Source organism: Rutilus rutilus (assembly GCF_951802725.1).
Source record: "Rutilus rutilus genome assembly, chromosome: 12".
In the NCBI taxonomy this organism is placed as follows: Eukaryota; Metazoa; Chordata; class Actinopteri; order Cypriniformes; family Leuciscidae; genus Rutilus; species Rutilus rutilus.
The window spans coordinates 29703726-29718859 of record NC_140217.1 but is presented as its reverse complement, the minus strand read 5'-3'; the positions used below and the strand labels follow the sequence as shown (position 1 = coordinate 29718859).

Genomic DNA, 15134 nt, shown 5'->3' with positions numbered 1-15134 from the left:
ACAGTGATGGTATCAGCTAGTAATACAATGGTATTCTGACATATCCCATGGTATAAAATTCAGAATATACATGATACACAAAGACACTGTGAACGATTTTGATAGTCCACTTTAGACATTTTACAAACTACAAGTAACTTTGCAACTTACTCTCATTAGAGTATTAGTAGACAGTTAGGTTAGGGATAGTAGAGTATTAGTAGACAGTTAGGTTAGGGATAGTAGAATAAGTTACTTAAAGTCAGTAGAATGTATGTTGAGGAAACATAAAAATAAAGTGTTAGCAGATATTAAGCAGACAGTCTACTAATACTCTAATAACTGGTAGTTGACATGTAGTTACAAAGTTACTCATAGTCAACAGAATGTCTAAAGTGGACAATCGAAATAAAGTGTTACCAAAGACACTTCAAAAGAATACCACTGTATGGGTTCTAAAAGCCATGGTACCACGTCCAATAATATACTTTTTTGTAAGCATTGTGAAACTGGAAAACAGCTGAATAATGAAAGTTAAGCATGCAGAAAGTCACTGCATGAAGATGAACCAAAGGTGCCCATATGAAAAGACAACAGTAGTAACCACAGTATGAGGCTGACCTTCTGTTTCCATGACCCAGTTTCCCATCTTCAGCCTCTCCCCAGGAGTACAGTTCTCCTTCAGAGGAGAGAGCCAAACAGTGCTTGCCCCCAGAGTTCACAGCCACCTTCCGGATGAAAACATGCTGGATTGACTCCAGCAGGGTCGGAGTGGAGACGGACTCTGTGCCTCCTATTCCCAGCCGACCGCCGGCACCATATCCTGTAGCATACAGCTGAGGACAGCAAAGACAAGTTAAGACAAGGACATTATTCAGCTGATATAGTGAAATTTGTATTATTGAAAAATGTAAAGACACCATGCTGGTTGGAAATTACACAAGTCTTTTAAAATGTAAAAAGCAGTGTGATGACGGGTGCTAAGATGACGTCATCACTGCCGAAGTCTTTACAATCTGTTTATGGACTTATGTATCTTTATTTATTATTTATGGTTTTGTGTTTCTTTTGACTAGGGTACAGTTCATTAGATTCATTATTACATTACATTCATTTATAATAAGTTTAAGATATGCTGTTGGTGTTGATTGCGGATAGGTGCACATGTCAGCAGCCATCACAACATGTTATCTCTATTATAGTTATCTTTTGATTTTCTCATTAACCACACAGAGTCAAGTTTTGTTATGCAGTTTTTGTTATTTATTATTTCAAATCTGTAATTATTTTCTCTTTGCAAACAGTCACCCCACATGCTGTCTACTCACCATTTCCTGTTCCTGTGACTCCTCAAAGGAGGGGGCGGGACTACGGCATGTCTTTTTATTGTGTTGGGTTAAACCATTTCCGTTAATAGGGAAGGGAAATTAACCCCTGTTAATGTAGGCATAGATAAATGTTTTTCGGTGTTGAGATTGTTTAATTTGCTGAATGAGTTTATTTTAATTATTTTTGTGGAAGTTAAATTGTTAACTGGTCATATGTTTAAGCTACAAAGATTTTTGGTATTGATACCCCTGCAGTTGGTACGGTCTTGAATGTAATGAGCATGTCCTAGGCCATATAAGTCAGTCCAAACTGAACCTTGGGAGGTAAAAGTGTGGTCATACTTCTGAAAGTATTCCTGAAGGTTTTGCTGCCTAAAGCAATTTGTTTATCTTTGTTTGTGAATACAGCAAAGTTTGCACTGCTTCAAGTGTATATATTTTTTTTTCTTTAAATTCAGTATTTTTTTTTCTTTGTATTTGGCACATCACTGTGAATATGCCCACCTCTATTTATCCACTGGCACTGAATAAAAGATCTTCTTTGGATGCAATCTGAGTCCTTAGCCTATCTACCACCTTCCCTTGATCTCTACGGTACACACTATGACAAGCAGATGAAGCCTTACTTTCCCATCAGCAGTGACAGCAAACAAGGTCTGCTCTCCACCGATCAGCTGAACAGGTCGCAGTGTTGCAAGAGCTTCTGTTGGTGTGGGAACCTTGACTTTTGCCCCTTCAATACCACCTAACTGACCCCTGTGATTGTGTCCCCAGCCATAGATGGTCCCACTGCCACCCGCTGAGAGCGTCCAATCATCTGGTCGTCTATATAACAGTAAACATGAACAAATCACAAAATTTAACAAATGACTTTGGAATCCCGACCCTTTAAAGTATCACTTAAAAGGTACAACATTTTTGCTTATGCTTCACTGGCTGAAACAATACATTACCTGTTCATCCACTGAACTAACTGCTCGTCCTGCTCTCTTTTAAACAGGTCATGACTCTCATGGAGCGTGTTCATGTTCTCATGGTCTGCCATCAGCTCGCGGACTTTCTTTGCCACCTGGTGAAAATGAAGAGAATTTAGGATCAGTATTAGTTGTACCAAAAAAAAAAAAAAAAAAAAAAAAAACACACAAAAAAACATTATACATGGTTTTATAAACTAGAAAATGTTTTTTTACATTACAAACATTATAGTAAAAGATTATGTATGTACATACACATCTTTTTTTACACAGGAAATCAAAGATAATTCCTTAGATCAGATGCATATACATGTACATAAGAGAAGGTATAAATGTATAAAATAGCTTTGCAAAATGCTTCAAGTTGATGTCAAGAATCTCAACCGTCAAGAAGTTCTCTAATTTCAAACCAATATTAGAAATGCCTACCTCATCCAGGAAAGGGCGGGGCAAAGGGGTCCTCTTGTCCAGAGCTACTGCCACTCTGGAGGCGGTGCAATAGCGGCGGAACCACGCCCACTTGTGTGTCTCAGCACAGCATGGAAGAGTGTCCAACTCCAGATCACATGCAAGTGCCACCAACACCTAAACAAGACAAAAATAAAACATTATTTCTGGAAAACTCATCTCTCAAACTTACGAAGTATGTGTGTTAGGCAGACAAACACACCTTGAAGAACGGGCTGTGGAGTAGCTGTTTGCCACCCCGGACTATAGGTTCCTCATACTCATACTGTCTCTGTAAAGCCTCAGGAAGTCCCTTCACCAGAGCAGCTAATGCACTTCCTGTAAAACTCTACACAACATTCAGAAAAAGTTAATTATACAACTAAAAATAAAGAAATTATTTATATTATATTAACACACATACAACCATACAATACAAAAATGTACATTGTCTAACCATTGAGCGAGCCTCTCCTTCGCTATCTCCTAAGAGGCGGTTGATGTTTATGGATTGTCCATATTCGGTGGTAAGGAGCTTGCGTAGTCTCTGCAGGGCCCACATACGATGACCAGCCGCTGACCATGCACAAACAGAAAGACAGAAACAAAAATGTATTATAAAACATCTACTTTGAGATTTCAGAATAGCATTAAATCATCTTGTAATATATATCCTTACAAAGACATTTAAATTTTAGACTAAAATGAGACTTGTATAATGTTGGAAAATATCATATAAAACGCAAAATCCAGACTGGTGGAAAAGTAATTAATACTAATAATTGGCTGTATTATTAGTCATTTCATATCTAATAAAACAAATAATTTTTAAATGATTCTGAAAATGTTACAATTTGAATAAACTACACGTTTAGGTAGCATTGTGGTTTTGAAACAGTTATAATGTCTATGATATAACATCCTAAACCATAAAATGATTGTTAAAAAAAAAAAAGAATAATAATTGCAAAAATTGCAATATATATATATATATATATATATATATATATATATATATATATATATATATATATATATATATATATATATAATTATATTATTATTTAATTAAATCAATTTGTATTTTTTTGCATTCGTCAATAGGTGGCACAAAATACCATCACAACATTTCTGAAAACGGAACAGTTCCATCCATAGATACATTTTTTTTTTTTTTTTACAAAAAACAAACAACTTGGATTTTCATTATGAATGGACTATTTCAATGTCAGAAAGGAAAACTTTGCCAAAATGAGACGAGTTTGTGTGTATGATAATATAAAAACTGTAAACGCTTCTTTGAATGTTTCTTCTCTTACCCAATGCGCTGAGCTGGGCACAAGCAGCAAGTGAAGCTGCCAACCTTGGCACGATGCTGCGATTTGAAGCAAAGTTCAGGCGAAAGTCTAGCAGACATGTTACTAGATCCATCGAAGGGCAAGACAGAATGCAACGGTCTGATAGGAGGTCTTTAGGACCTGCGAATAATTCAATAAAAGGTCAAGTACTTCAGAATATCATAATACATATGAAGCATGAAAAATGAAGAGAGGTCATATTACCAGCAGCCGGCATGATGGGATAGACAGTGAAGCGCCAGCCCCAGCCATTAACAGAGCCGTCACTCGTGAACTTCCATTTGAGCTCATCTCCTGGAATTCTCAATTCACTGGACCAATCGGACCACTCACGGCCTGAAGGGGTGAAGACAAGTAAAGTTATGTGGCCAGTAGTTCAAACAACAACTTTTTGACTGGTGTTTAAATAAAAAGACAAAAGAATGTCACCTGATCGAACAGACACAATCCTATTGGCTCCGTCCATAATGGTAAGTGGGTCATGTCTCCTTTCTGTTGAACACTGGCGATCAAACTCTACCCTCAAACCTTCAGCACCTGAAATCATTTAAATAAGATTTCTTATGAGATTTGAATATTTTTAATTATTCATTATTTTCCACAGAGCATCTACACTACAATTCGAAGTTTGGGGTCAGTAATATTTTTCAAAGAAATTGCTGCACTTTTGATCAGTTTAATGCATCTTTGCTGAATAAAAGTCATTACGACTTTAAAAAACAAAAACAAACAAATAAATCCTGTTCTTTTGAACTTTCTATTCAAAGGATCCTGAAAATAATGTATCATGGTTTCCACAAATATATTATGCACCATGAAGTTTTTTTTTTTTTACATTGATAATAATATCAAATCAGCGTCAAATCAGCGTATTAGAATGATTTCTGAAGGATCATGTGACACTGAAGACTGGAGTAATGATGCTGAAAATTCAGCATTTCCCAACACAGGAATACATAACATTATGAACATATTTAAATGAAATTTTTTTAATTGTAATAATTTCACAATATTATTGTTTTTACTGTATTTATCATTAAATAAATAAATGGGTTGGTTCATTCACATCCTCATTAAAATACTATAGCTTTACATTTTCTGAAGAACTTTGCTTTGCTTAATTGTGACAAAGTTTAACACTTAGGTTTAGGGATGTGATCAATTGAGCAATAATGACACTTTGGCAAGCACCACTAATGAGGCTGTAACAGCTGCAACATAATGAAGGATGCTACATAAACAGAAAAGCATAAGGTGACCTGGTATTTTCACAGTTCCACTGGTGGAAGTGTCGTCAGTGTACGGGTGACTGCTCTCCACCACCACAGGCTGCGAGGACAGTCGTCCACTTTGAGAGTCTGTAGCCACATCCTCTAACTCAGTCACACACAGTTCAAGCAGCATATCTGCTACCTGCGTGCAAACAAATACATTCAGATATGAGTACACAAAGCACGAAAAGATGAAACGATTCCAATTTAGTTAGGAAAACATGTAGTAAGTAATCGAAGAGCTGTTTTTTTTTTTTTTTTTACCTGTGTGAAGGCTGTACCCATGCCAGATAGCACAGCAGACAGCACTTCCTTGCCTTTATCACCTGAGCGCAGAGACACGGCCAGTTTCAACAGGTCCACCATCACACGTGTGTCATCGGGAACCAGCAGACCGGTGAACTCATCAAGATATTGTGGCTCTGGGCCCACTGCTTTACTCTGACTCTCAGAGTCCTGTTTCAATAAATCAAACCAGGCTAACTTCAGTTTACATAAAGGATTGTGGTACAACATACAAATGTAATCCAATTTTCAAACAGACTTAAAATGCACGCATTTCATTTTAATGATCAGGAACAAACATCTAAAAAGTATGATCAACAGGAACATTTAAATCAATCAATACATTTTTTTATAAAATAAAAATCAAACCAATTAAAACCAAATTAAAATAAAAAATAAATTAAACAAATAATCTATTTGTTTGAATTTATAAAAAGTATTGCAAGAAAGCATTTGTGACTGACCTCCTTGGTTTTGGTCATAGTCTCAGCAATGATGCTGGCAGCACCAGGGTCATCTGTGACAGGGATGAAGGGCCGAGATGAGGCAGAGGCAGGGGTCACCACTGAAGACGGGGTAGTGGCATCCTCAGATGTGGTCACCTAGACCACACAATAACATATGACAGAATGCACATTTAAATGCAGAGCATGTACTCTTTTTTTTTTTCTGACATTTAAATGGATTGTTTCATAAAAGGAAAATAATAAAAAAAATAGGCGAAAGAAGTTGAACATTATGGGATACTGAAAATTAAGCATTAAATAAACAAACATGAATGATGCAGTCATGCACAGGCAGAATTCTTCACCTCTCCTCGTTTGCTGTCCATCCAGGGGTGCGGACTGACCCTCTCTTCTGTCTCTGAGAGCAGGGCTGGACCCTCAGCCTCACAGGGGCTTGAAGCTGATGAACAATCTGACGGTGGCACCGGAGAGCTGGAGGGACATTCCAATGGAATCATACAGGCAGGCATCAATGCTCCCACCACTGCATCCCTATGGATTTCAAATGACATGAGAGTGATTAAGTGATGCCAGAGCTTTTATTTTATGAAACAGAAAAACAAATAAACCTGGGATGCAAAGTAGATCTGAAGCCATTAAAGTCATACCTGGCATACATGATCTGCAGGGATGAGAGCACATGGGACAGGGCCTGCTGTTTGGCCAGATTACCATCCAGAGAGAGCAGGATCTTTGCCAGAGATGGCCTATTGGCCTTCACACTGCTCACACCATTCAGCTTATTACTCAGTAAAGATGGGTCACTGTCTGATGGCACACCTATTAAAGAAAAAGAAAGAAAACCACCCACAAAATCTTAGATTTTAAGAAACAGGCACACAGTGACACCAAGGTAATGGACATAGGGAAGATTTTACCAAGATAAGAGGCTCCAAGAGAGTCCCTGGCAGTCTGGAAGAGGACCGGCTCGTGGACGGAGGGTGTGGTGACATCTACAGTGGTCCAGGCCACGCTGTGAGAGGAGCCGCAGGCCACACGGGTAATTTTTTGCCCCTCTAGACCCTGCACCAGCGTAGGCTTCCTGTTGACCGTGGTTGTGCCGTTCCCCTGCTGCCCATGGTCATTATCCCCCCACGCATACACCTATCAAAACAACATTTCATCTTACAAAAGCACTAAAGCGAAATAGCTTTTCATCAATAAAAGGAGAGTTGTTTACTATGCTTGTTTTTTGGGGGTTTTTTTTGCCACATTAAACAACTCATGATGCAAAGTTAGTAAAAGGAAGGAGTTCTTGTGCAAAAAACAAACTGATTGGCCCACCTGTCCAGTGTCTGTGACAGCCAGGCAGTGCAGAGCCCCTACAGCGACATGAACAATCTTCTTCCCCCTCAGTCCTTCAACCATCTGGGGTTTGCGCACGTGAACATCTGTGCCGTGACCCAGTCTGAAGTAATCGCCCTTACCCCTGCACAATGCAACAACATGAAATTTCAATCATGTTAGGGATTACTTGGAAAAAAAGCTAACTCATAAATCATGAATTGTATTGTAATGCCTCTGAAAAAAAAACAAATATCCTTTTAAATTCCTACCAGGTCCACACAACTCCAGATTTGGTGAGGGCGAGGGAGAATTGAGCTCCACATTCGATCTGACACACTCCTTGCCCATTCAGACGCTCAATGTTCTGAGGAATGTTACAGCCTTCACTGCCGCCACGGCCCAGCTTCCCAAAGTCTCCATCTCCCCATGAGAACACCATTCCTACAAAATATACATTCATATAACTTCAGATTTAATTTTTTTATACATAGCTGAAGTCGTTCAACCCCTAGTGTGTGTTTTTTTTTTTTTTTGTCTACATTTATGAGACAATACATTTCTGCGCAACTGAATGATTCTCTGTGCATGCAATCTGCACGTTACAATACAGCACCCTGTACTTACGTGTACAATAAGCTGTTTAAAACGTGCATTCTCCCGATCAATTTTGAGCATCTAGATAGTATAATCATTATCAAACATATTCTGGACCGCTCTCAGAGAATGCATTTATTTGTCATTTAAACTGTTTGGACACAGAGGTTTAAAGTGGACTTCCAAGATTTCTTATCCTGTTGCACCCTCTACTGGCGAGGACCAGTGACGTCAAGCTTAAAGTGTCATGTCATGGCAGAGCATTAAGGTCGAGCACACACACAAACACCAAAACAATACCACCTTAAATTAAATCAACAAAACAAAATGCAGGTATCTACCTTCATCTGTAAGGGCAAGAGTCTGGGCATCTCGACTTCCACAAGCAACCTGGACAACACGATGGCCTAAAAGCACCTTGACCTGCAAACCAGATATAGAGTTTGATCTACTGCCATCAGGGACACACTGTACTACACAGCATCAAGTTTATTTTAACTGTTGTACAAAGAGCATAAGCAAAGTCTCTTTAAAACAAGTCAGTTCACTCTACGGCCATTTGGCAATTTGATAGTTGTTTTCTATGTACGCAACAGGCATTCAAGTACAGCTCCTACTTACATGAATAGGGAAAGACTGTAGAAAAATCCTACAATAATGACATTATAAAATGTGTTTCTTTAGCTCAAAACCACACTTAAAACTGTATGTTTGGCTCAGTTAAAGGGCATTGTGCAAAAAATTATTAAAGGGCTCAAAAGCTGGATTTTTTTAGACTTTTGGGGCCGACGTATTAAGCATTTTTGTGAATTTCTTCAAATCAATTTTCAAAGTTGTACATCACCTCCACCTTATAGGGATTGCTCTACAAAATATACTGTAACCCTGCAGTTCTGAAACGAGAGGTCTGAGTTTACTGAGGTAAGTAAAACAAATACCAGTTTGGGTCTGAGCTGAGTGGTGTTGTCCCCGTGGCCCAGGCGGCCATATTCACCCAGACCCCAGCTGTACAATTCTCCACTGGAGGTGATGGCAGCACTGTGAGAGCTGCCACAGGCGATGTCTCGAATGCGCTTGGTTTTCAACGCCTCAATTAGCCGTGGCTTATCACAGTTCCTGGTTTAAAAAAATTTGTTTTCATCAGATCCCTCTAGAAATCTTCTTCATGTTCTACATTACTGTGGGAAAAGGTGCAAATAACCTACATTCGGCTGAAGTGCCCAAGCTTGCCATCATCTCCTTCACCCCAAGAGAACACTTTCCCATCCACAGTCAACGCCATGGCATGCCTTCCACCTGCACACAAACAGTTTATCCACTTTAAACAAGTTCTGACAACATGGGATGCTTTCCTTAAAGGGGGATCTATTATGCAAAATTCACTTTAATATTGTTTTTGAACATAACTATGTGGTTGGGAATTTGTTACGGTACAGCTTATAATTATAGTGAAGTGTTTGGGGCTGGATACGTGATCGTCAGCACCGCCCTAACGTCGGGTCTGAGGCTGCTGGCCTCAGACTGCTGTGACATATGGTTCAGCAGTTAGATATATCTTGTAGGTAATGTATATTACGCTGCTGTCAATTTAATTCACAGCTGGGAAAAAAATGTGCATGTGTATATTAGATCTGTTTACATTCACAGACATAACCGACTGTTTTTATGTGAACTTGGTCAAATACACACAAGGTTATGTCAAACACAGTTTAAGAGCAATTAGACGTGAAAAGATGTTTTGGTCGTTTTTAGCAGAGTATCTGAGGCATAAGGCACAGCACTATTCTGGATGGGGCGGGGAACAGTAACTCATTTGCATTTAAAGATACATGCATGAAAACATGTTTTTACTTACACTCAAAAATGGGCATTTTCAACACGGTATAATAAATGATCATAATAGGTCCCCTTTAAAACAGAAAAAGGGCATACCTGAATGTACAGCAACCTTTTTGACCACATAGTTGCTGAGGGCAGATATCTGTCTAGGTATAGGGATGGTTCCACTGGACAGTCCTAAACCAAGTCTTCCGTTAGTGGCCTCTCCACAGGCATATACTTTACCTTCAGCAGTCACTGGAAAGACAAAGAATCAATCATTCTTTTGGTTAAAGGAGTAAAAATTTAATAAAATTATAAGCATCCAATGCGATGGCAAATCATTTCAGATTTAAAATACAACTAGAAAGACACATTTGTAACAGGGCATTGAGTGTCCTTTTGCAAAATGACAGTAACCGCAGTATAATATACCAGCCTCACATTTTTTTCCGTAAAAATTTCACATTTTATTAAGCAGCAAGCAAAAGAACAAAGGCCTGCTTTTGTTATTTTTAAACAACTCACCAGCAAAAAGACTTTTTGAGCCTCCAGCAACCTGCACTACATTCAGAGCAGACAGCGTCTCTGAGAATGATGGGACTTTGATCTGAGAGAGAGAGCAAGACAATAAGATTTGTCAATGCAAGCTATAGCTAAAAAAGTTTGATTAAAAATATTATCTTAAAATGTATTTAATACATTAAAAATAAATGTAAAATATATATATATATATATTTTTAAATTAAATAAACTACAAAACTGAATGCATGTTTACACATTACTGACCTTGGACCCCTTAAGTCCTCCAAGTTGGTCCTTATCGTTGAGACCCCAGACAAAGACTTTAGTTCTGATGGTGGCAGCAGACTCCAGCCCTGACAACCTCTTTCGAGTCAGACTGCAAAGAGAGGTCGAAAAAAGAAACACAATGACATACCAGATCATGTTTTCTTCTATACTAAACCATCTTTATCACACACCTTCCAGTCACTGTCTTCTCATCCTCCTCTTCCTCATTGTCAGATGCCAGGAAAGGCACAGTAGCCAGATCTTCATCCTCTGCACGGACTCGACCCACAATGCTCAAACCATGGATCTTACAGTCAATCCCTGAGCTCCGGCACTGTTTTATGGCAATCTCGATGTACCTGTGATACTGAACACACAAATACAAGAGTGATCAGCATTCCTAAAGAAACAACCCTGAAGAATAGATGTTTGTGAGGAAATTCAAACTAACATCTGTGCAGTCATTGAGTAGGGAGACCGCGGTGTCTGTGGGATTGATGTTGATGGTCTTCAGCTCTATCAAGTTATTGAGCGAGCTTCCACCTGGAGGACAACCACAGTTAAATCAGGTCACCCATAAAAGGTTAGACTATGACTGACCTGAAAATGCTTCATGTTTTTTTACCTGACACCACCACCAGTGAAGGCATGTAGCTGCTGTCAGCTGGATCTACAATCATTTTCAGTCTGTGGACCAAGATATCTGGGAAAAGCTCCAACCTGATCCAGTGCTATTAAAAACCAGCAAAACAAAACACAGATTTTTTTCCTCAAACTTACAACCAAGTGTTTCCAATTTATCTCTGATATGCGAACAAGCAAATTAACACTCAAAACCATTCAAAAGATTGGGGTCAATAATATATTTTATATTGGTTTAAAGTCTCTTATGCTCAGAAAGGCTGAATTTAAATCAAACATACAGTAAAACAGTAATATTGTGAAATCATAATACTGAACAATTTATAATATTTATAATATAAATAACTTTTCTAATTTAATATATTTTAAAATGTTCTGTACTCCTGTGATGGTATAGCTAAATTTTAGTTATTTCAGTCTCACATGATCCTTCAGAAATCATTATAATATGCTGATTTGGTGCTAAAGAAACATTTCTCATTATTATCTATGTTGAAAACAGTTGTGCATCAAAATATTTTTTGTAATATTATTAATGTCTTTGCTGTAACTAAATTGTTGTTTTACTAACTTGTAAGTAAGTATCTTTTTTTTTTCAAAACATATCTTACTGACCACAAACTTTTGAATGGTAGTGTATGCCTATAATGAGACAGACCTTGCCCTGAGAGCCTGAGGACTGCCAGCACTGCTCTCCAGAGTCTATGAGCCTCGACGCCTGGTTAACGGAGGACGACACGCTGAGGTTCTTCACCACTCTGGACCACTCGTCAATCAGCATCCCACGCTGACTGTTGTGATGTCTCTTCAGCTGCTTTCCTGAGCGCCCACTGAAGGTGGATGACTGACCTAAAGAGAAATGATTAGGTCAAACCATAAAGAAATTTACACTGTTGTAATGCTACACTACATAAAGTAGCTATTAAAGCTATTAAATACACAGAATTCTCTCAGACCTGGTTCATTTATTCGTCCGAATGAATGTCTAGGGTTGTGTTTACGGGTCTTGAAGCAGCTCTCACAAAAGTCAAAGTCATCACAGCTCCGACACTTAAACCTGGGGCCGTTTATAGGGAACATCTGACATCCGTCACACCTAAGGAAAGTGAAAGGTAAGAAAATGTTTATTAGTTGTTTATTTAGTCATTGTCTTGACGTGATTTTCACTTGTACACTGTGTACCTGACACCAGGATGTATGCTGGGCACAAGCTCCATCTCTGACAGCAGTCCAGTCCAGTGTGACTGCTGAGGAAAGTCCACTATCACATCCTTCCCATTGGCACTGAAGGCTGGACACAAATGTTACACACTATGATGAAACCCAAATACAACGGTTCAATTATAGCTGAATAGACAGCCCTGTTCTACTGGTTTGAGATATATAGCGGAACAAATTGCTAAATACAAAAAGGGATAGTTCACTCAATAATGGAAAACAAACATGTCTTGAACAACATGAAGATGAGCTGCTCATTTTAGGGGTGAACTGTTCCTCTAAAGCGGTGAAGAGAAATAGTTTAAACAATTATGTTACCTTTGACCACACCCACACTCCTGTGAGTGACAGATCCCCACTTATACTTTGGCGTTGTGACCGAGGGCTTAACTCGCACTTTATCACCAATCTTTATATGAGACGGAGAACTCTGAGGAGGAAATCCTGGGAAATACACAATTACATTTATTTAAAAAATAAAATACAAAAAGACCTAAATCCACTTTATATGGGCTGTTGAAGTCCTAATATAATTTTTTTGTCATTCGATTTTTTTTTTATTAAAGCTGTCCGTTACTGTGTGTAAGAGCAGAGCAGAACAGAAAGAGTATTACCCAGCAGCTCAGTGTGGATGTAACGGACCCAGTAAGTTCCTCCTTTTTGCTGCCAGTCACACTGCACATTCAGATCATGTAGGCCGTCTCTGTCCAGCTTTATCACTTTACCCACATCTCCCTCATATACTTCCTCATACGTCCTGCAGCAACGCACCATCATTCCCACCTGCAACACACTTAGTTCAATCAGGTTGCCTCTTAAGTACATTCATCTAATTTTAAGGATGTTTCAATACTTTAACCGGAAACCAAAATACAAATTTTTTAAGTGCATATGCAAACCAGTTAGTAAAGAGGTGAAGATCCTCACCTGAATGTTCTCTCTCACATATACAGCGTAATCATCGTTGCTCTGAAAATCCGACCTCTTTTTAAACGTCTGACTCTCAGTTACCACAACCCCAGGAGGCTGACATGCAAAAGAAAGATTGTTAGTCACACAATAAATGACTACAAGTGAATCTGCACCTCATGTCTGGTGTGTGACGGATCAGTTTGTGTGTACATGTAATTATACACACCACAGGGAAAGCTGGCTCAGGCTCCTCTAGCTCTTCCAGCACCTCTTCATCAGAGTATTCATCTGATACAGTATCTGCATCTGACAGATCTGTAATGTGAACATCTGGATGGTCCAACAACCAGCCCACCAATGCCTCTACACCTGAAACCCAAGCAATCATGAATGAGTTGCTAGCAAAAAATGCTCTATGTATTCTTACAAAAAATTATGTGGGGATAGCATGACAGATATATATTGTACTGTATGATTACAATATTCATATGACATGGTATTTACTCCAAGATACATGAAAAACAACCATCATGCTAGTGTACAAATGACCATGGCATTTCTATGGTACTATGCAAGAAATGCAAGAGAAAGAACTTTGAGTACCCAAGCATGTAGTGCTAACACTGAATACAACATACGACAATTTAACATTTAAAAAACGTGAGCTATTGGAGCATTACCTGGCACTCCAGAAGCGCCTGTGGTTCCAGAAAGTGATTTAAGGGCAAACTCAATGTTTTTCCTTTGAAAGCCCATCTCCATCAGCTGCAGGACGATGGGAGCAGGGGGCACAGGTGAGGTCTTGTGTTTCTTCTGCTTGGGTGGGCGCATATGCTGCACAGTGACCGGTGTTGTGGCCTCGCTAGAGCTACTGTCCTCAAACAGAGGGGAGGATGGGTGTGTGGATTCAACAGCCAGGTACTGACACACAGCCAGAGCTGCTGCCTGAACACACATACACACAAAAACTGAGTAAAGACATTTGAAATTCAGAGGAAAAAACAAATATGGTGGAACTCTGTGATGTAACATCTGGTACATCTGGAGCTGGTAACTGAAAGCTCACATATGAACATATGAAACACTTTTGATCAATTTAATGCACCCTTGCTGAATAAAAATATTGTACAATGATAATAAAAAAACGTATTATACTAGAAAGCAAAAGCATGTGAAAGCATGTAATTTAACATGCATTTAATACAAATATCAAGGAAGTGTAAATGTGGTCTCTCACCTCTAGCTCCTGGCGGTGGAATATGGCTTTGATGGGGGAAGGTTGAGTGGATGCTGATAGCAGCTGCTGCAGGAGGATGAGGGGAGGCTGAGGACCCTCAGGAGACAACTCTCCCACATCAGGAGACGACACACACTGATCCTCTGAACACAAACACACAAAATATTACATAAGCACATCACACAATTGCCATTCACAAAGTAAATAGACTGTTGTTACTGTGAGCAACATATAGACCTTAGTCAAAATAGAGTGGTGCAGGGATGATGACAAAACAGAAGAATAATTTGCTAGTGGTTCCCTCAAGATTTTCCTATGGGTTTTTATAATGGGATTCTCTTTCATCATCTCGTGTTCGAGATCCACCTATGGGAAGGGCATCCGTACCTGACCTCTGTAGAAGCATCCAATTGCACCAAGTCTGGCAAAACAGACAGAAGCGCGCAACCAATGCCAGGTGAGGCCCCACCCCCTTACCTGCGGACA

General features: G+C 39.1%; 1 protein-coding gene across 1 annotated transcript in view; it reads right to left on the bottom strand.

Annotated features, from left to right (window-relative positions):
• herc2 (HECT and RLD domain containing E3 ubiquitin protein ligase 2) overlaps window positions 1–15134 on the bottom strand; it is a 68488-nt gene that overhangs the window by 9400 nt on the left and 43954 nt on the right. The window contains exons 44-78 of the mRNA XM_084426797.1: window positions 14649–14791; window positions 14092–14356; window positions 13638–13780; window positions 13427–13525; window positions 13114–13282; window positions 12818–12943; window positions 12464–12572; window positions 12238–12377; window positions 11940–12130; window positions 11265–11370; window positions 11091–11182; window positions 10831–11006; window positions 10637–10748; window positions 10376–10457; window positions 9962–10105; window positions 9235–9325; window positions 8968–9145; window positions 8371–8452; window positions 7705–7876; window positions 7433–7577; window positions 7027–7252; window positions 6757–6928; window positions 6454–6640; window positions 6107–6244; window positions 5622–5813; window positions 5346–5499; window positions 4516–4623; window positions 4291–4422; window positions 4048–4206; window positions 3186–3304; window positions 2952–3077; window positions 2711–2866; window positions 2261–2376; window positions 1934–2132; window positions 601–815 (exon numbers count right to left, since the gene is read on the bottom strand). Of these exons, the coding sequence (XP_084282923.1) occupies window positions 601–815; window positions 1934–2132; window positions 2261–2376; window positions 2711–2866; window positions 2952–3077; window positions 3186–3304; window positions 4048–4206; window positions 4291–4422; window positions 4516–4623; window positions 5346–5499; window positions 5622–5813; window positions 6107–6244; window positions 6454–6640; window positions 6757–6928; window positions 7027–7252; window positions 7433–7577; window positions 7705–7876; window positions 8371–8452; window positions 8968–9145; window positions 9235–9325; window positions 9962–10105; window positions 10376–10457; window positions 10637–10748; window positions 10831–11006; window positions 11091–11182; window positions 11265–11370; window positions 11940–12130; window positions 12238–12377; window positions 12464–12572; window positions 12818–12943; window positions 13114–13282; window positions 13427–13525; window positions 13638–13780; window positions 14092–14356; window positions 14649–14791 (5164 nt within the window). The remainder of the gene's footprint in view (window positions 1–600; window positions 816–1933; window positions 2133–2260; window positions 2377–2710; window positions 2867–2951; window positions 3078–3185; window positions 3305–4047; window positions 4207–4290; window positions 4423–4515; window positions 4624–5345; window positions 5500–5621; window positions 5814–6106; window positions 6245–6453; window positions 6641–6756; window positions 6929–7026; window positions 7253–7432; window positions 7578–7704; window positions 7877–8370; window positions 8453–8967; window positions 9146–9234; window positions 9326–9961; window positions 10106–10375; window positions 10458–10636; window positions 10749–10830; window positions 11007–11090; window positions 11183–11264; window positions 11371–11939; window positions 12131–12237; window positions 12378–12463; window positions 12573–12817; window positions 12944–13113; window positions 13283–13426; window positions 13526–13637; window positions 13781–14091; window positions 14357–14648; window positions 14792–15134) is intronic.